Source organism: Coturnix japonica, chromosome 4, assembly GCF_054131305.1.
Source record: "Coturnix japonica strain WE chromosome 4, WE-NBRP24, whole genome shotgun sequence".
Taxonomy (NCBI): Eukaryota; Metazoa; Chordata; class Aves; order Galliformes; family Phasianidae; genus Coturnix; species Coturnix japonica.
Window position 1 is genome coordinate 53,486,607 of NC_140666.1, and position 19,631 is coordinate 53,506,237.

General features: G+C 43.0%; 1 protein-coding gene across 11 annotated transcripts in view; it reads left to right on the top strand.

The window, feature by feature from the left end:
* Window positions 1–19,631, top strand: part of SLC4A4 (solute carrier family 4 member 4) — a 214,631-nt gene that overhangs the window by 175,541 nt on the left and 19,459 nt on the right. For all 11 annotated transcript variants that reach the window (XM_085546823.1, XM_015861475.3, XM_085546819.1 and 8 more), the window contains 7 exons: window positions 2,969–3,240; window positions 6,133–6,203; window positions 10,153–10,341; window positions 12,644–12,757; window positions 13,340–13,501; window positions 17,480–17,658; window positions 19,073–19,145. In XM_085546823.1, the coding sequence (XP_085402949.1) occupies window positions 2,969–3,240; window positions 6,133–6,203; window positions 10,153–10,341; window positions 12,644–12,757; window positions 13,340–13,501; window positions 17,480–17,658; window positions 19,073–19,145 (1,060 nt within the window). The remainder of the gene's footprint in view (window positions 1–2,968; window positions 3,241–6,132; window positions 6,204–10,152; window positions 10,342–12,643; window positions 12,758–13,339; window positions 13,502–17,479; window positions 17,659–19,072; window positions 19,146–19,631) is intronic.

A 19,631-nucleotide genomic window follows, 5' to 3' on the forward strand; every position in this document is an offset into this window, starting at 1 on the left:
TTTAATTGATAATACCTGTATCAATCTGGTCCTCGTCTGCAAAGGTCCTGCAACTCAGGATGAGATCAGGTCTGATTCTCATCTCATATTGTCAAAGGTAGCTCTATATTTGTAGGATTTTAAGACAGGTTGGCATTGTGCTGCTCTCCAATCCCTGTTCAGCAGAGCCAACACAGGCAGAGGCTCATCTTGGAGTTGCAGGTGCCATGGAGAGACTTGCTGCACCTTAAAGTGGTGTACAGTTTCTTCCTGCCTTCCCTAGGGCTGTGGCTCTCCATGGCACTGCTTGCACGATTCTCCCAGTCAGCAGCAGAGGAGATGGGCTTTGCAGCCTCTCTTTTCTCTTTGCTGGTACAGAGATGAGCAGGGATGAGAAAATGGAAAAAAAAATCAGACAAGCCTGGAGAAGGAAACTGTAATCTGCCTGCTGGTGAGATCTGTAGTGGGTCAGGAAGGGAGAGCACCTTTCTTTTCTTTCTTTGATGGCTATGAATGGATAAAATCAGGAAGAGAATGAATAAAACCAGGAGCTTACAGGTCTAAGCCTGGGTGCTGTATGTTGAAGTTAAAAATAACAATATGGAAAAACATTTTCTATGGTTTTGGGAAAGATGGGGTTATTTTTAACCAGAGGAGGAGATTTTGGTTATAAAAGCAATTGTCCTAACAACCTGTTTGGGCAGAAGGGCAGGATTCTGTGGGAGCCTTTCTCACAAGGAAATTGGAATCAAGTGCTGTGATTTTCAATAATGCATTTGTGGCTGTTCATATTCAGAACACCCTGTTCCCTGCTGGGAGCGAAATTAGAAAGCCTTGCCATCTACTGATTCATTTAAAGTGAGTGTGTCTGTATCCGTGCAGATGCCTAAGAAAGTTTCTACTGAATGACAGCTTCTTTCCTGAAAGAAATTCAAAATACGTCATGGTTGGGGTCTTCGTTAGCAGCACAGCGCAGTTCTGTATCAGCCTCTTTTGCAGAGCTGATCCTTTTTCTCTTCATCCTCCCTCCATTTGCTGTAGCAAATCAAACATTACAACTCTGCTCTGAAGAGTTTTGTTGACAGCATATAATAAAACACTTGAATGTAAATTTATCCTAAATTTGGTACCAATTATGTTAAAGAATTACGAGGACTCATGCACCTTCAGCAATCACTGTATTGAGCTGGTGGGTTGCCTGGGACTGCTGCTCCCATTTTACAGAGTGCTAAGGAGGAAAAAGCATTGCAGAGGCTTGTTTTGAATGCAGATGTGTGATAGTGCCTGAGCCTACAAGACACTGACCCAGGAGGCTCACAGGAATGCATGGTGCTGCCCAGTAGTAAGCCTTTAACTGGGGCATTGCCAAGTTTTCAGCATTTTCTCCCATTTTACAACTGTGAGGTTGTAGTTCCCCCTGGTTAGGTGTAATCCTTCCTGTTCAGGATCTCTGCAGTTTTGTGCTGTGCACTAGAAGACTGTCTTCAAGCCCCTCTGTCTGCCAGCATTCCCCAGATTGCAGGGTAGGTGCTCTGGGGAGTCATGGAGCATGGCACTGAGCTGCTGTGGTTTGCTGCCTCTGGGCAAATGCTGAGCAAGGGCAGAGGCGTGTGAACAGGATTCTCTGTCACACCAAGCTGGAGGGAGTCCGCCTGCAGTGGGGACCAGAATACAAGGTGGGACCAACTTGTTGCCAGCTCTGAGGACATCCTGTTTCACCAGGTTACTCTGCCAGGTGTTTGATCTAAAACCATCCCCTCATACTAGGAGCTAAGCCATCCCTGAGGCACGTTCAGCTCCCTGGAGCTGACCAGCACTTCCCAATGCAAACAGATCTGTCTTCAGGGCAGTTTAGCAATTTCCTGCTTCCTCATGCCTTTGAGAGTGTCTTGTTCCTTTTGTGCTGTTATGTTTCAGAGCTGTGGGTGGTTATCTGGTGCAGCCTGCATTCCTAAGGTGTCTTGAAGAGGACTTTTGCTTCTTCTAAAATATTTCCTAAAGGAGATTCACAGGGAGCAGCATTCATTTTTCTTAGCAGACTTGATGTAGTTGGGGGAAACAAGGAAGGGATTCCTGAACTCTGTAGTCTCCTCACAGCTTTCTGATGCTGTCTGAGACCTTGCTCTTAGACTTTACAGTGAAAATGCTCGGCCTCCTTTATCATCACAGTCCAGCCGGGCAGGGCTACCTGCTTCCATGGAGAAATAGCTGGGGCTGGGACCCTGCTGCCCCCCACTCCCTTTTCCAGAATGGACAGCAGTCTACCTTGGCAGAGTCTTACATTCTCTGCTTTTTGATTTTTGTATTTCTTTGGTCCTAAAAGCCTCCCTTTGAACTCAGTGCAGTTAGGGCATGGCAGACTCCCGCAGCAAACAAACTTCCCAGGGAGGAGTGATATGATTCACCGCATCATTCCTCCACGGCTGCCACATCCTGGCACCTAAGTTTGTCATCTTCAGCTCTGCATTTCTTTATCTGCTGCTGCTACTTTTCTGCAGATAACGGAAGGGTATGAGACATGGAAATGCAGGCTTCTGAGTGAGAAGCTTGGCAGGAAATTGCTTTTCTAAAGGAGATTTGTAAACTGTTGTTAAATCTGCAGCTGGTGGAAAGCTGTCCAACTGCTCTTGGTCTGGGTGGCTGGATGCTTGGCCCTTTACAACTCTGTGTGTTTGCCAAGGGAAGATTTATACTCTGAAGCCTAGAAAGAGCTCAAATTCATTGGTAGCATTTATTAATGGAAGCAGAAGCAAGAATGATCACTTTTGCAAGCTTTTCTGCTACCTCTGCTCTTAAACTGCATCATGCACTTTTATGGTGTTGGCTGGCTGAAAACAGTTTAGCACTTGGGCACACTTTTGTTTAATCTAAAATAAGCCCTGGTCCCAGAGCATTTACATTCACCACTTCTCACTAGAAAGTGCTAGTTCTGTATGGATTTTTCTAATCCCTGATATTTTCCCTCCCTGCCACTTCTGTCTTGTTGCAGAGACAATGATTTTGACTACCTGGAGTTTCGTCTCTGGATCGGCCTTTGGTCAGCCTTCCAGTGTCTCATTCTTGTTGCTACTGATGCCAGCTTCCTGGTCAAGTACTTCACACGTTTCACCGAAGAAGGTTTCTCCTCACTTATTAGCTTCATCTTCATTTATGATGCTTTCAAGAAGATGATCAAGCTGGCAGATTATTACCCTATCAACCCCAATTTCAACGTGGACTATATCACACGTTACTATTGTGCCTGTGAACCACAGTTTCCAGGTAAGAGAATACTTTATTGGCCCTCAGATTTGCAAACACAAGATCTCATTTTCTTTTATTTATTCATTCATTCACTTATTTATCAGTTGCACTGTGTCCCAGATAATAGAGCAGTTGATTAATCCTTCTTTATCAGTTTTCTTCTGATATCTTATCTTAGCCTTGAATATTTTCAAGCAGAAGGACATATTTTACCTGTGTGCCAACTGGAATTACCTTCTAGCCAGCCTTTCTGGCACTCCTCATGTGAGTGCTGTTATGAGTGGAGAAGCAGTCTGTGTACCTGTCTCCTCACAAACATGTGGCCATTAATTCTGAATGGCGTTTCTCTGAGAAGGCTGGAAAAAGTTAGAAGTGGTGTTAAGGGCACTGCTGTGGTGCTGAAGTCAATCCTGGTATCTGTTGTGTGGTCTTGACAAAGGACAGGAGCTGGATTTATTCAGGGCATTGCCCAGACTTGGGTGGTTTTGCACTTCCTGGCTGTGCATATGAGTGGAAAAGCATGAAGAAGTCCTCAATAGAGTGGAAGGGAAGTGTATCCATCAGTTCAGCCTATTACTAGAGTGTGGGCTGCAAGGCAACTGTAGCCAAAATATGTATAGGTCTGGTAATACAACCAGAAACAAAAGGCTACAAAACAGATGCCAAACAGAAGTAATGCTGACTGTTCTCCCACCAATGAGAACTGAGTAAGTAACTTGATTTGTACTCAAAGTAAACATAATATCATCTCAACATACCTGTCAAACAGGAAAATAATCTGTCTGCTGCTAGCTGCCTCTTTGCAAAAGATGTTGGAAACTGGACGCTAGCATTAGCTATTAAATGCAGGGTCACTGCAAGCACTTCAGTGTTGGTCTAATTCTGCTTCTGTTTGAAGGGCAGAGTGGTTTCTCTCCTGGTGGCTGAGCAGTTAGTCTGATTATGTCTTTGTCTAACCATGCAATGCTTGAAAAGTCTCAAATTTCCAGATAAATGCTTAGGGCACAGACCCACTGCACAGGGCAAATGTGGTGGTAGAGCTGGAGTGTGTTGTTTCATTTTGTAAGAGATTTGTGCCCAGAAACACAATGCCAATCTCTACCTTCATAAACAAGTGGGGGAAGGATTAGCATGCATTGTTTGATAAGGTTCACAAACCGTTGCTGCCATGATTCTCTTTTCATCTTCTTTGTCTCCTATCCAAATGGTTGTTTCAGAGGGTAAAGATGATTTGAAATCAAATGATTCCCAAAGCCTTGCTTAATGTTTCTACTCCAGTCCCAGCAGAATTTTCATACCGTGGAAGTCCAACTTTGTGAGCACCTGTGCACGTATAAACACATACCTTTATGTCTGTGTGTCTAACTCACTTTAGGCAGGGCTGGGCCAGTAGGTGAACTGAGGCAGAGATGTCCTGACATGGAAGGTAGAGAGGGATCAGTAAATGCTTTGATGGTCTTGAGACAGTAGATGGATCCCACTGGCTGCATCATTTGGGGTTTTATCAGGAGGGTGGAAGTTGTCATCATCTTCATATGCTTCTTCCTTAGGTTTTCAACTAACACTGAATAAACTTTGAATAGGCAGAGTGAGCACAAAATACTGGGTATAATGTCAGCAGTCTGTCCAGGCAACCATCTGGAACTTCATTTCAGACATACCATCCTCTCCTGCATAGACCTGTGTGGGTGCGTGGTACAACAGGCACAGAGACTTTCACAGTATGAGTAACGTCTGCATTTCAGAATCATCCTCCTGTTGTGTTGATGAATATTAATTTAGCTGGGAAGTATTGGTAATGGTTGGACTAGATGATCTTCTAGGTCTTTTCCAACCTTGATAATTCTGTGATTCTGTGAATTACAGTGTGTCATACAGAGACTTCTCTGTGATCCTTGTACCTCCAGTCTGCGTCTTTGAGTAACATGCACTGTTTTACAATGCAAGTGGAGAAACCCAAATGCAGAACTACACTCCATTCACTTTCTCATTATAATCCACATAGCAGCTATTTAGATTGGAGTTGAAAGAATCACAGCTGCATAGAAAGCTTCTCTGTATGCCAGCAGAGAAGTCAGAAGCAGCAAAAGAAATCCTCTGCACTCCTGATGTGTTCTGTGGAGGGAGAGGAAAAGGAGAAGGTGTTGAAAAGGTAGTGGGGAGGACAAAAGAGGAGTGTTCCTGTGGTACCAGGCAGGAATACAGCAGAAAATGAGGCAGGGAGGTCCTCTGAGGCTGGAGCATCTGGCAAAGTGTAAAGGCTGTGTGCTTGAACATAAAAGGGGCTGGAGATGGAGAGAATATGGAGAGGGTTTTGATTTAGTTGAAGATGTCAGAAAAAGAGAACAAAACACTGTAAAAAATACGCAATTACCTCTTCTCAGACTTCCTGTCTCCAGAACAGGGGTGCATCAATTTCCATGCTCAGTTCCATTCTTGCAACATGGCGTACAGTTCGGTTCAGCTTCTACTCTCAGGTGTTGATCTCACTGTTAAAACACTTGGGCTGTGCAGGCATTTCTTTACTGAAAGTTGTTGGTGCCATTGCAAGGAAGATGCCAGCAGCAAAATCTGTGGTAATGCTTACAGGCATGGCAATGCTGATGGTCTGCCAAGAATCATGAGATGCTACAGAGGCCCAGAAAGGCTGCCTGTGGTTAGTGGTGTTCTACTAGTTATCTAGGCCTGGTTACGATTTCAAGTATAAAAGGTACACGCACTTACTCTTTCTCCAGTTAAATCAGTGTGCCCTGTATGTTATTTTAGTGAAACTTCTATAGTGTTACCAGACGTAAAAATACTTATAAAACCTAAGTAATACAGGAAGGACATAACTGACAAGCCTGTTTGTTTTTATTCGTTGCTGTTTTGGCACCATGCTCTCAGTATTCCTTCTGTTCTCTTTTGCAGATAGTAGCTTGCTTTTTAACGGAACGACTGTGCCGTCAGTTGAGGGGCCATTCTATTCCTCTACTGAGATGGTAAGTGAGGCTTCCAGGAAGGCAGGCTTTGAAAACATTGCTGTGAGGTTTGGTGGCTGTGAAAGAAATGGGGGCTGGCATCCCTCCATGGCTCATACTTTCACTCCACAAAGCGACAGTAGTTAAGCAGCAGGCCAGCCACAAGAGCAGAAGCAGCAACTCTTGCTATTTATTGTTTTTTTAATTAAACAGAATCAACCACTAATCCCAAAATGGTGGAAATTAAAATAGGTATTTATTCTAGCAGTGCTGTTCCAACCTTCAGATGGGAACATGTCCTCCTGTAACCTGGCTGTTTGTGACCGTGACCTTCCAGTGTGTTGACGTAAAAAAAGCTTGCATAGTTGAAACTGCAGGCAGCTCCTAGCTCTGCTCTCCTCCCTGTGGTACAACAGAGCCAATGGTTTACACCTTGGTTTTATTTCAGTTATTCCTTCCAGTGACATTGCTTGCAGGTGTAGTCTGTGGGCTTCTCTGTAGTCTGGCTGAAAATTTGCTGCCTGTTTCCCTGATGTGCTCCATTTCCCCACTTCACATTGTACTTCTCTGCCTCAAAATACAGCTTTGCAAGGACAGGGACAGTGCAGTTTTTAAAGGCTGTAAGGGCCATGTGTTTCTGCTGTTCCATACAAATAGAGCAGTGATTGATTGCATCCTCACACCAGAACTCCCACTTTGCCTCAAACACTGTAAAATAAAGTTCTACTGCACTTCATCCTCCAGGGATTTTTTGTAGTATTGCATACAGAATACAATGTGCGTAACTGGGAATGGCAGCCTCTTCCTTGCTGGTGGAGTTGTGTGTGTTGTCAGGAAGTGAATGGCTCTCCTAGGGATTCGTAGTGTCCTTGTGTGCAGACTGTGGCCAGGGTAGTAATGGTAGGAGAGTTGTAGCCAGCCATTCCTCTGGATGACCCTGTTTTCCAACACTTTTTTTTTCTAATGTAATTTTTTCTGGCTTTTCCAGAGCTCCCTCAAGTAGAAAGCTCTGGATGATAATGAGGAAGAAATAGGTCTTGATGGGTTCTGATATCTCTGTGTTTTATGTGTAGGAAGCTGAAAGGCAGAGTAATAACTTTGTGCTGAAGAACACAGGTCCTCCTTTCTGCATTTCTTGTAGGACTTTGCTCTCTCTGTGCAGGACCAGGTGGCCCAGCAGGAGGCGGCAGCTTTCTGATCTGGACATGCTGTACAGAGCTCTCCAGACAATAGAAGTGAGGCACAAACATGAAGGAAAGAGCATCCCCCAAGGTCTCTAGCGGGCTGGCAGCAGAGTGAGGAAACAGAAGCAAGGTTTTCTGATGGCCATGCTGCACCTCATGTGCCCTTTCCTGCTCCTTGCCTTCCTCACTGCCCCACCTCTGTCAATTTGCTGTGCTTCCTGAGCATCTGAGTTCACTGCTCCTGGAAGGGATGCAAGTGAGGGCCTAATTGTTCAGCTGCCCGTCACACAAGATAACACTTGGGGAAGTGATGAACAGCCCCAAGCTCTGACACAATGCCAGCCGTCAGGATGCCTAAATCCACCTGTCAAGAGGGGAGTGCCAGTTGCCACTTCTGTTTCATTAACAAGAAAAACTGTTCACGTTATTTATGCATTTAGCATTTGATTGTCAGTCTCAGGAGATGGGAGGCATGCATTAGAGGAAGGCAAAGAACTGAACTCAGGTCTGGAGACAAAAAAAAGAACTCAACAAGTTGCATTTTCAGACTGTCCTCTTCTGGAACAGTGATCTTGGCATCTTAGCCCTTCTCCCCCAGAGCCCTGTTTTGTGACACCGTTCCTGCCACCCAGTAGGGCCAGGGGCAGCTCCCATCAGACTCAATTGTATCTCTTTGGCTGACGTTGCAAAGTGCTTTGGGGTCATGCTATCCCCACAGCAGCTGAACTCTCCTGCTTTAGCCCCAGTCCCTGTTGGGGAACTGAGCCCCACATAGTCCTGGAGTTTCCAGCTATTTTACATCGGCCAGTTGGCCCTTTGTTTCCATTCTACCTTTGGTACAGCCAGCAGTCTCAAATCTGCTGCCAGTCAAATGGTTGAATGGCTGTGAACCTTTCCATGAGGGACCACTGATACCATATAGGTAGTAGATTTGAGGGAAAAGGGATACCCTGTTCTTCTTGCATTTTGGTATTCCAAACAGTAATTTTGACTGTTGAACACTCCTTGGGGTTTATTTCTATAGCGTGAAAAGTGGAAGTCACAGTGGTTTGACTCTGTAGCAGTAGGACAGATCAGTGTGATGGGAAAGGCATTACAGCAGAGGTGTGATGACAGAAGGACTGGTACAACAGAAAGGTGCTATAAAGGAAGGGAAGAATGTTGATCGCCTGCATTATAAGATTCTAGGTTTGTAAGGAAAACTTGGCTTCACAAAGGAGGGATCTCCAGAAAGAGATCCTACCCCAGGTATGTATGGGGTAGGAGGTATGTGTGCAGATGCATCGTGTACAAAATTTGCCCCCCAAACTTTGGGTTTTCTCATCTCTACCTTCTGTTGCACTCCAGAAACTAACAGTCAGGGCAGGCCTACAGAAACCCTACTGATGTGGGACAAGTTGCTGCTGCTTCATGCCACAGAAAGCCGCAATGCTGAAAGAGCAAATGTATCATCACTTTGTCAAATATAAGAATGCATAGCTGTTTTTTTTCTGTTGTTTTTTCTTCTCCCTTCCACCTCCTGCTGCTATCACCATCAGCACAATCATGTCTCAGTTTAGCTAGAGCCCCCTGAGTTCACAGAATCTGCTGACGAAATTGTAGTTTATTACACGTAGCTTCAGAGCAGTTGATTACCATCCATATTTGGAGGTATACACAATGTATTTTTTCAGTACATCCATATGAGCAAGATGCTAATAGGTAAGACATGAGGCCATGAAGCTTTAGTCTTCAATGAGAACCTTAACTATTTTGAAGACTTGGAATGTAACTTTGCTCAGCTCCCTAGCTGAAAATTTGGAATGAAAGACTGTCTTCTCCCTATTTATTCACTGTGAGGTATTTTGTTGTTGTTGTTTTAATTTAAATAGTAATTTTCTATCTTACGGTTCTTGGGACAGTTATTTCCTTCCTCTGAGTTTTCATGCAGAAACAGAGCAGTAGAAACAACGTGATTCTAAAACTTCTCAGAAAGGCAGAATTTTTAAGGTACTTGGATTTATTTTAAACATTCTGTGGTGTTAAGCATGTATATTCTGAATTCCCTTAAGACCACGCACTCTGTGCACACCTGGAGTAGCTTTGTGAGCTCAGTGCTTTATGCACATTTAACTTCTTGCTCTCTTGTGCATTTCTATTTGTTCTGTTCTCATCACTGCACTGACATTATTATGAATTATACAGGTGCAGGGGGAGGTAAAGACCCTTTCTTTGGCTCTGCTTCACCATAAGCATTAGGAAACAGATGATCATTTATCATGCCCTGTGCAGTTCTGGATTCCATGATGAAATATGTAATGCAAGTAGTGTCTCCCTACCTGAGCAGTAGAAATCATCATTGGTAATAAACTATTCAAATCAGGATGGGCTGGGAGCCCCATAGTGGGAGAGCAGCTGGCAGTGGTTGGGTTTGGTGGTCAGCCTGTCCAGTGAGCACTCATGGCTGAAAGTATGATGGAAAGGAGCTTCATCCATCCTTTGTATATAAATTTGCTATGCAAAGAGTTGCAACAGAGAGCTTAGGTTTTGCCTTGGATTTATTACCTAAGCCAAAGATCTATGTCTTCTGTCCAAGGCCTTAGACTGCCTTAAGTTCAAAGGTTGCACCATCCTCTTTCTGGATTAAAATCCATCCTGTTTTCCCATAAGCACAGGGATTTTTAGGTTCTGCTCCATGCTTCCTTTTTCTTCCGTCCCTTCTTCCTGATGGTCCGTCTCTGTGCCTGCTCTAACGTGTGCAGTGTTTATGTGAGCATGACTTCATGGAAATGTTCTTTTTTCTGCAGTACAACACCAGCATTGACTGGTCGTCTCTGACAAAGAAGGAGTGCTTCAAATATGGAGGACGCCTCGTGGGCAACAACTGTGGATATGTCCCTGATATCACCCTCATGTCTTTCATCCTCTTTTTTGGCACTTATACCTGCTCCATGGCCCTGAAGAAATTCAAGACTAGTCGCTATTTTCCAACCACTGTAAGTCTCTCCTTTCACACTAGCAGTTGGCTTCTTTACTCTTTCAGACTGCAAAGATGAGCCATCCTTTTGTTATAGCTGTCACATGGGAGCAGATGCTTTCCAGGAAAACCAGGTTGTTTTTGCTGCAATAGAAACATTATATTGGTTAACCAAGGCACATCATGGAATTGCCTAGCCTTTTTTTCCTCAGTGTTTCTGGAGGACACAGGCAAGTTAAGATCTAGAAGAACTACAGTCTGTCACTGGACTGTAGCAGTGATTTTAACAGTATTGAAGACAACACTTCCAAGCAAAGATGCGCAATAACGTGATTCATCAGTCTCACACAACAGTAATTTGGACCTATATAGTTTCAAGTGGCCGTTTTCAGTGCCAGACACAAAGTTTAATGTATGTGCTGATTTTGTTATAGAATGTATGGATGCTTTACAGAAATCATAGATCCAAAAGGGATAATTAATCAATGTCAAAAAGTTTCCCTGCTTGCAGCAAGAGGAGGGAGTGTTTGCTTTGTTACTAGATAAAAATGGGTAAGCTGGTTGTCTGCATTGAACAGGAGATCAGACACATCTTTCCCATTACCAGTAGCTTTTGAAATAGTCAGAAATCAGTGCAAAAATGTTTAACTCTGTGACACCCACATCTAGTGTACCTGATATGGTAGGGACTTGAAACAGGAATTCCATTTCTTCTCTTAGGATCAGATGCAAAATAGGAATAACCTTTGAATTGATTTAAATGAGGTTTTGCTCAGACTTCCTTGGACTAGACGATCTTGCAGGTCCCTACCAACCTTGTGATTCTGTGATTCCAGCCAAATTATGTGCATCTCTCAGGTACATCTGCTTATTCTGTCTTTGCAACTGAACTTACCATGACAATTGTTAAACACAGAATGGCAGTGGATAAAAAATGAACAACAGGCCTTTCAGCTGTGAGGAGTTCACTTGAAACATAGTGGACAAGCAGCTCTGCCCTCTCCAAGATATTCTGCCTTTTCCAGTTTCACCTGTTTTCTTCTAAAAGGAGACAGCAGGTTTCCACTTGTGGCCAAAAGACATGTTTGTGTAAGACTTGTCCCCCCTTTTTGGCATTCTGACACAATGAGATTTATCTTGCAAGGATTTTTACTGTTCTGCTGTGTTACAATTGAACCTCTATTATTTTTAATAAAAAAGAAATGAATTCCATCCAGCCTGGAATGCAGCTCAATTTATCTGTAGCCATGTGAACCTGGGAGGCCTAGAAGGAACGTGTACAAAAAAATCACACAGAGTTACAGACAAGCACAGTGGGGCCAGTCTAGTTTAGTTTCAGGGCCCAGCCACGGCAGCTTCGTGTTGCTGTATTCCATTGTTTTCATTAGAGTTGCATTCTTTAAAATATGCAGAGGGTTAACCAAGATACTCCATTTCTCTTATTGTCTGTTTGGGTTAATTTGAGGTTAATTTGGGGTTAATTTACTACTTGAACAAAAGACAATGCCATTTCGAACTACAGTTCACACAGAACATTACATCTGTCATGGAAATTTGTTTTCTCATCTACTAAAGGGAAGTCCAGGACTATTTCCATTGTCAATTCCATTTAATTTTTTTCTTCCCTTTCACTTTTTTCTTTTTCCCTAAATGTGTATTGAAAAAATCAGTCCTATTAAAAGAATGGTATCTGGGCATAGCACAGTATTTTATACTAACCTTCATACCTTAGGAATCCTGAGATGATGTGGGAAGTTCAACTTGTATAAAAGAAACAGCCTCTGTCCCTGGAGAAACATGATTATGAGAATCAGAAGGCAAATAGGAGATAATGTTAAGTAATGTGTAAAAATGTCACTAATTTTTTTGTTTGTTTGTTTCATTTATAGATATTCAATATCTGTTAATGTTGGAAGCTGACCTTGAAGTCTCAGTAATCAGGGTGATCAGAATGAAAACTTATTGGATTATTTGAAAAAGAAACAAAGCTAAATTGTCTCAGAATTCTTCTCAAGATGTTAAATAGTTCTCAACATTACTTTGGCAGTTTGACTTGTCAAAGCAATGAACAGGCAATCTTTTTCCTCAGGCTTGTTTTCATATTTCCATTTAGGTTCAATTCTTCGTCTCTCAGACAAAAAAATGAAGTAGCAAGGCACATTTGGTGGAAATGGCATCAGACATTACAATCTACACCCGAGTTTCTACCCGGAATAGATTATTTTATGTTCCTACCAAAGAGTATCACGTGGTATCTAAGACATGGATAAAGTGGTGTTTCATAGTGGTAACTGACCATACCGTGTCAACTTCTGTTTCAGGCCAGGAAGCTCATCAGTGACTTTGCCATTATCTTATCCATTTTGATCTTCTGTGGATTAGATGCCCTGGTAGGTGTGGCCACACCAAAACTAATTGTGCCAAGTGAATTCAAGGTATGTAATTGTCAACTCATTTTGTGGCTTTTGGAATAGGTTCCCTTTTACACCCAACTGCCCTGTGTAAAATTACTTGCCCTCAAAACAGGAAAGCAATCAGCACCATTTAACTTCACTGTTATCCTTTTAATGAGCATTGTTTTCGTTGGCTGATCTCCTAAATCCTACCTCCGTACTTGGAACACAGGCCTAGCTTCTCCTACCTCCTTTGGATGTAGTTTCTCATATCCAGGACTCACAAGCTGGTGTTATGTGCACACCCACCTCAGAGACATTCCCCTTACTCAGATTCCTGGAGGCATTTCAGAGAAGCTGCTCAGAGCAGCTGGCACATTACTGGCACATTCCTCATAGCTCCTCTTGTAACTTTGCTGCTAATCAGCTTGCAAAAGCTGGCCTTCAGTAAGCAGTGCTTAATTTTAAAGAACCTTTTGTTGCTTTTGATAGGGAGAATTAAATTATCACAAACCTTATCACTAGCTGTTTGTTGGAAGGAAAAGCCCTATGCATTTATGGCATGATGATGTCTGTGCTATATTGTGGCTCTAATACATGCTTGCCTTTCCTTGTCCTTTAAAGCCAACCAGTCCTGAGAGGGGCTGGTTTATCCCACCCTTTGGAGGGAACCCATGGTGGGTGTACCTGGCAGCAGCCATCCCTGCATTGCTGGTGACTATCCTCATCTTCATGGACCAGCAAATCACAGCCGTCATTGTCAACAGGAAGGAACACAAGCTCAAGGTGGGTGTGTGCTCTGTGGTCTGCATGTGTGCTAAGAGCTATTCCATGATTTTTCTGTGCTAGAGATGGAGGAGGGCCTGTGGCAGTGTTCAGCACACAGTGTGGTTTAGCATGTAAGGAAAAGAAGGTGGCCACAGCAGATCGACCAGCTAAAGATCTCACTCAGAGAGCAGCCTAATTGAGGGAGCTGCATGAGCCATAACTGGAAGAGGTAGAAAAAGCTGGGCAGGTGGATTCTCCTGCCCTCCTTATACCCTTGAGTATCTGCTTATGTCACCACATTATGAGGGAAGAGAGCGAAAGTTAACTGTAGGATAAATAAATTGGCGTGCATTTGTCATAGGCAGCTTGGGTTTGCTACTGGGAGAGCCTGTGTGCTTCACAAGTCCTCTTCTAAACCTGAGCAATGACCTGATTTTTCTTTGGACAGCACTGCGTTATTGTCTCCAGGCCAGAACTTCTCTGATCTAATCAAAATAGGCAAAGCTTCCCTAGATCTGATAAGCTCCTGTTACTGTGCTTATTGTAAGGCAATTGCAGGTCAGTGTTCCCAGCAGTCAGCAGAACAAAGTCTCTGTCATGGCTGTCCCTGGGCAGGCATAGCGCATCAGTATGGCTGTCAGCTACTTCAGAGAAGAACTTCTAGTGCTGAGGTAACTGCAGGAACCCACCTTTAATGGATATGGCAAAGGATGGTCCATGTTTGGCAGCTGTACTGGTGTTATGGTACAGTAAAATATGAGAAATAAGCTGAAGAGGTCTTAGGTATGTCAAAGGCATAACCACAATTGAATGTTATTTAAAGCTTTAGATCTGCTGACATGTAGCAGTCTAGGATGTAGTTTTTAAAATAAACTTTCCAGACCAGCGCTATGCAGGTTTTCATGCCTGTAGGGTTTTTCCCTTCCCTGCATGGTCAGTTCTGTTGAAACACATTAAACTCCTGTAAAAGAAATCTCTCCCTTTTTGCAAACAACACACATTTCAAGTGTTCTAACTCATGACAGCAAAGACTCACTCTCAGTGCAGGTAGTTCTGGGTGATAGTTTTGATAGCCACTTCAACCTTTATACCTAGAGCTGCTGGAAATGTTGCTCTCCTGTACATTGAGCTCTGACCTGAAAAAGAGGAGGCTGTTCCATATGGTCACTTCATAGGCATTAGGCAGCCAGAGTGATTTAACACTGACTTGGAAGACCAGAAGGGCACAGGAAAGATTTGTTGTGCAGTGTGAGGAATGGTGGCTAGCTTCTGTCTCACGGGGCTGGTTTGAAATAAACCTCAGAACATTGCTACTTGCCATCTGGAGCTGGACAGATAAAGGTAATGCTGCGCCCACATCTTCCTCATGGGAAGGCTAATCTTTACCCTGTCCTTGAAGCACACCATTAGCTGAAGGTGCTTATGGAGGCAAGGTACAGCACAGCTGTCTGCCAGCTTGTCAGGCAGGGCAGTTGGCACAGACTTGCTTTCTGCTGGTGTCTGATTTCCTCGTGTGATGGTGGCTTTATTCTTATTGACGTGGCCTCTGTGGCCACAACAGACCGAAGCCCCCAGGTAATACTTTCTATGGCAGAGGCACCCAGCCTTCTTGCTGTGAGCCGCTGGCTAGCTGAACATGGTTATGCTGTCATCAGCACTGGGTGTACTTTTTTAGCAACAAAGTATAAACATTCCCACAAGGTACTGTTTAATATAAAAATTTGTTTCCTGCTTCCTTTGTTACGGTTGTGAGAACACGCTTTTGTTTAAATGGGGGTTCTCCAATCCTCTCCTGCTGCTCTGCATCAAAATATACATCAGTACACATCTACTGCAGCACCAAAGGAGGACTTTTTTTTCCTGCTTCTGCCCTGTTAAAGTATTGGCAAGGTGGCACCGAGTACCCGTCTGGGTGCTGCTGGCCAGCCAAAGTAAGCAGTGAATGTATTAGGAAAACAATGACTATTATTCAAGAGGAGCTGGGTTGCTTTCCCTCTTAGGTCACCATGTAGGTCTGCCTCATTTGTTCTTTCCAATAAAATCAAATTGAACAAGTTTAAAAAAAGGTTAATCTTTAAAACATGAAACTGTACAGAATTCTTTGGTGTTTTTCTTAAGATCCTATTCTTTGATGTCTTGTTTGGTTTTTTTGCTTCTTCTCTTGGCATTTGTGACTGGTGAATTTCCTGTGTTAGTCCACTGAAGTATTAAAAAAGCCCCACAGATTAATAATAGGAAGAGTGTACTGGACTTGGAGAAAGCTTTTAGGGGTGAATTCACCCAGTGTTTTGCTAGCAAGTGCTGCTGTCTGCCTCTGACAGAAACTTCTGTTTACAACATCAGTTTCCACTGGAGTTCCTCTTCAGATCAATCTGAAAAACAAAGGTATCTAAAAAGAATCAAAGAATGAGGTCAGCTTTCTCATTCTGATGGGTTATGTGTCCCATGTCACTCTTGTCACTGTCCCCTTGAAAGCTTAGTTGGGCTCCAGTACCCAGCAAAATGAGCAGTGCTCAGACTGACTGTGAAGTCCTGACTGAGTTTCTGTAGTCGCTTTGTATCCTAAATAAAGGAGTTGAGATATTGCTCCGATAGGAGATGGTAAGCGCTGTCTTTCTGGCAGACACCGTATATCTCTAAGATTACATCCAGGTAGGCTTCATTAAGTCATTGCATCGAGTTATTTTACAACAGCTGACTCATAAAATAAGGCTTCTGTCTGGTTTTATGAAAGGGTTGGATTGGCTGTTTTAAGCTCTGTACATATCCATGCTGTCACTCACACAAATGTGAGATGACTTGGCACACAAAAGTGCTGTTGTAGTTCCTGATGCCAAATGAAATAGCTCTTGAAATGGAAGGAGCTGTTGTACTTGGAGGAAAACAGGGGACCTGGAGAAAGGGACTGTGAACAACTTCGTTCTCTGTTGTACAGAAGAATTCTCTGACTTTCAGAAGCGGACCTCAATTGCAACTGAAGATAGCAAACACTGTGTGCCGTGTCTTTGCAAATCAGGATACAAAAGAAGAGAGAAACCTAATGAAGTGGGCAAAGCAAAAGCAGCTGGACAGAGATTTCACACCTTGCACAGTCAGGAATGACTTGTCCCTCTCCTAGCACCAGTACCTGGGTCAGCATTGCTCCCTGTCCATCATCACTAGTTGTTCAGACTCCACTCTGACAGTGATGTTCATGTGGAAAGCTAGACTCATATGAATGCACAGTTGGTGAAAATTCTGGCTTTCCACCATGTCAAAAGAAGTCCTGTGTGTGAAAATGGGCTGTGCTGGTTTTACACACTCAGTAGAGTCAGCACGGAGTTGGAACAGTGTTGGGTGTTTGGTTTCCCATCACTTTGTCACTTCATGTAAAAAAAGTCTGGGAAAATTGTAAACATAGCATATATAGTGCAGTTCCTTTTTATGTGTGTGTTTCTATTTTAGAGGCAATACTGAGCTCCTTCAGGATACTGTAAACTTTTTAATCAAGATATATGTATATTTTGAGAGTTTGCTTATACTGTTTACAAGATAAGACATGTAGCTCACCTGATACTTCTCAGTCAACACAACCTCGCTACAGTCGTGTTTAACTCATATTCTGCTGTGTAAAGAGTACCACTGTACTGAGCTACTTACCTGGCTGCAGGGCTTGTCTTGCACCAACCCAACCTCCAAACACTGCACAGTGCTTGGTCTTTTGCAAGTCTGCTGCGTTCTTATACTTATTGCTTAAACCTGTTATATTTTGCCAGAAAAGTATCATATACCTGCCTTCCCTGCTGACGCAGTAGTTTATCCTTTATGTAGCAGTGTGACCCACTCTGCTAATTGCTTGTGAAAACTTCTGTCTATTAGAAGAGCCAAGCAGTTCATGAAAGATACAGTTGAAGGAAATGCTGCTTGGTTGGTGTGCTTCTGCCTAGTGTCAGAACCTTGACTATTCCTTCTGCATTTAGAATAATTAAAGCTAAGGATGTCTGTCTCCCTTCACAGAAAGGTGCTGGATATCATCTGGATTTGTTCTGGGTGGCCATTCTAATGATTATATGCTCCTTTATGGGTCTGCCCTGGTATGTTGCTGCTACTGTGATCTCCATTGCTCATATTGACAGCTTGAAGATGGAGACTGAAACTTCAGCCCCCGGAGAACAACCCAAGTTTTTGGGAGTGAGGTATGTCAAACCAAATAGGCCTTTATTACCTTGCTTGCCTGCAGAGATCAGTTTGTACTATAAATGGTCGTGCTTTGAACAGAACGTGTGTAGAGGTTCAAGGGGGAATAGCTCTTAGATCTGCAGTAAATCTTCAGATCCACTGTGCTTCCTTACAGCTTTATTTTTTTTTCGTGTTCTCAGAGCATATATCCAGTTTGAAGCTTATCTGGCATAGTCCTTCTGCAGATACTCTTTCTTGAAAAGGAAGAAAACCATTCTACCATGTGTGTGTTGTGTACAGGGTGAGGGCAAGTGAAGGGAGGGAGAAAAGGGAACTTAATTTCAGAGTTGAGATAATTTTTGTCTACTTTGGGCACACACCTTGAAGCTACCTCTAACTACACAAGGCTTTACATTGCATGGTCTGGTGCCATAGGGGCACTGCAGAGTTTTCATGAAGAATCTCTTACATCCTTCTTTGTATTTCCCAACCGGACTATGAAATTCAGCAGTGCAGATCTTCATTTTCTAAAGTTTATTTAGCCAGATCAGATAAAGTTTTCCAGTGTTTGAGAAAGAAGATGTATTTACTTCACGTTTCTTTATCCATGGAAACTGGGCAGGCGTTTCCTAGCAAACATAGTGGTAAAAGATCTAAACTTGTTGTGGCTAAAGCAATCTATTCTGTTAAATCAAACCATTTGTTCTGTATTTGGTTGCCTTAATTAAGTAGCCTGAAGTGCTTTCAACAGGAGCAGCAGCACTCCTGGAAATCACTTAGTTAGGCAAATAATAGCAACTTAATGGCCTAACTTTAAGTACTCAGAAATACTATTTGCAAAAGCATTTTCAGATGCAGGGAGCAGTTGTGGGTGCCTCTTAAGTCAAATGTCCAGCACCCCATGAAGTCCTGGACCAGGGGATTGTGAACTCCCTTTGTACCTGGTGTGCAGAGCAGTGTACAGTACGGTGAGAAACGACATTTATCTAACCGTCAGAATACTGTGACCAAGCTTTGAAATACGCTGCTAATTTAAGAGTGGAGAGCTAATGATTTATTACCTATTTGCATGTTGTGAAAGCTGCCATGCAGAGAATCTGGTTTGCTGGTTAACAGTTTCTAATGTTTAACATTTAAACGCATTCCTCATTACTTGGTAGCAGTACTCTGCTGATCCACAAACAATGGAGCTAGGGAAACAAGCAAACATACAAAAACTGATTTGGTGTTTGAAAAAAGATCTGTATGAGCCTTGGTCATGATAAAGATGCCTGCCTGAAGGTGTTGGCTTGTTATTGTCAGTCAGCTTGGAAAATGTGGCTGCGAAAAATGAGTTGCCAGACTTTACATAGGGTTTGAATGCTCTTGGACGGGAATAAATTTGGAATTAAAGCTTGAAACCATACTGCTAACCTGCTGCTATTCTTTCAGGGAGCAGAGAGTCACTGGAGTCATTGTCTTCATTCTGACTGGTGTGTCTGTCTTCATGGCTCCTATCTTGAAGGTAAGCGTATAACCTTTTCTGCTTCCTTCTGCTCACACAAGTGCAAGCAAGAGGCCAGGACCACAACTGTCACACCATTTCTGTGCTTCTGACAAAGCTCATTGCTGAAGTATGGAAAAGTAGAGAATTGCTGATGCAATTCTGCAATTTAATGAAAGCACTTTGTGGTATGCTCTAGATAAATAAGTAGTACCAAGGTTCAGGGCTGTTGGTTTTGAGGGCTGTGATTTTATTTTTAATTTAGGATTTTTTTTTCCATATGTATGCATGGTAAAGTTTTCCTTAATGATGTTATCCTCCTGCTGTGCTTGTGTTGTATGGAAAGCATATTGCAGGTGAACTTTGATGCCCTACTGATGACATCGTGGAAGGATGGTGTCAGTGAAGCAGAATTGCTGTGTGAAAGACAGATTAACAGATGAATATGTAATCCAGAAAAGTATATTTGCATACACGCACATGCAAACCAAGGCATTTATGTACTGG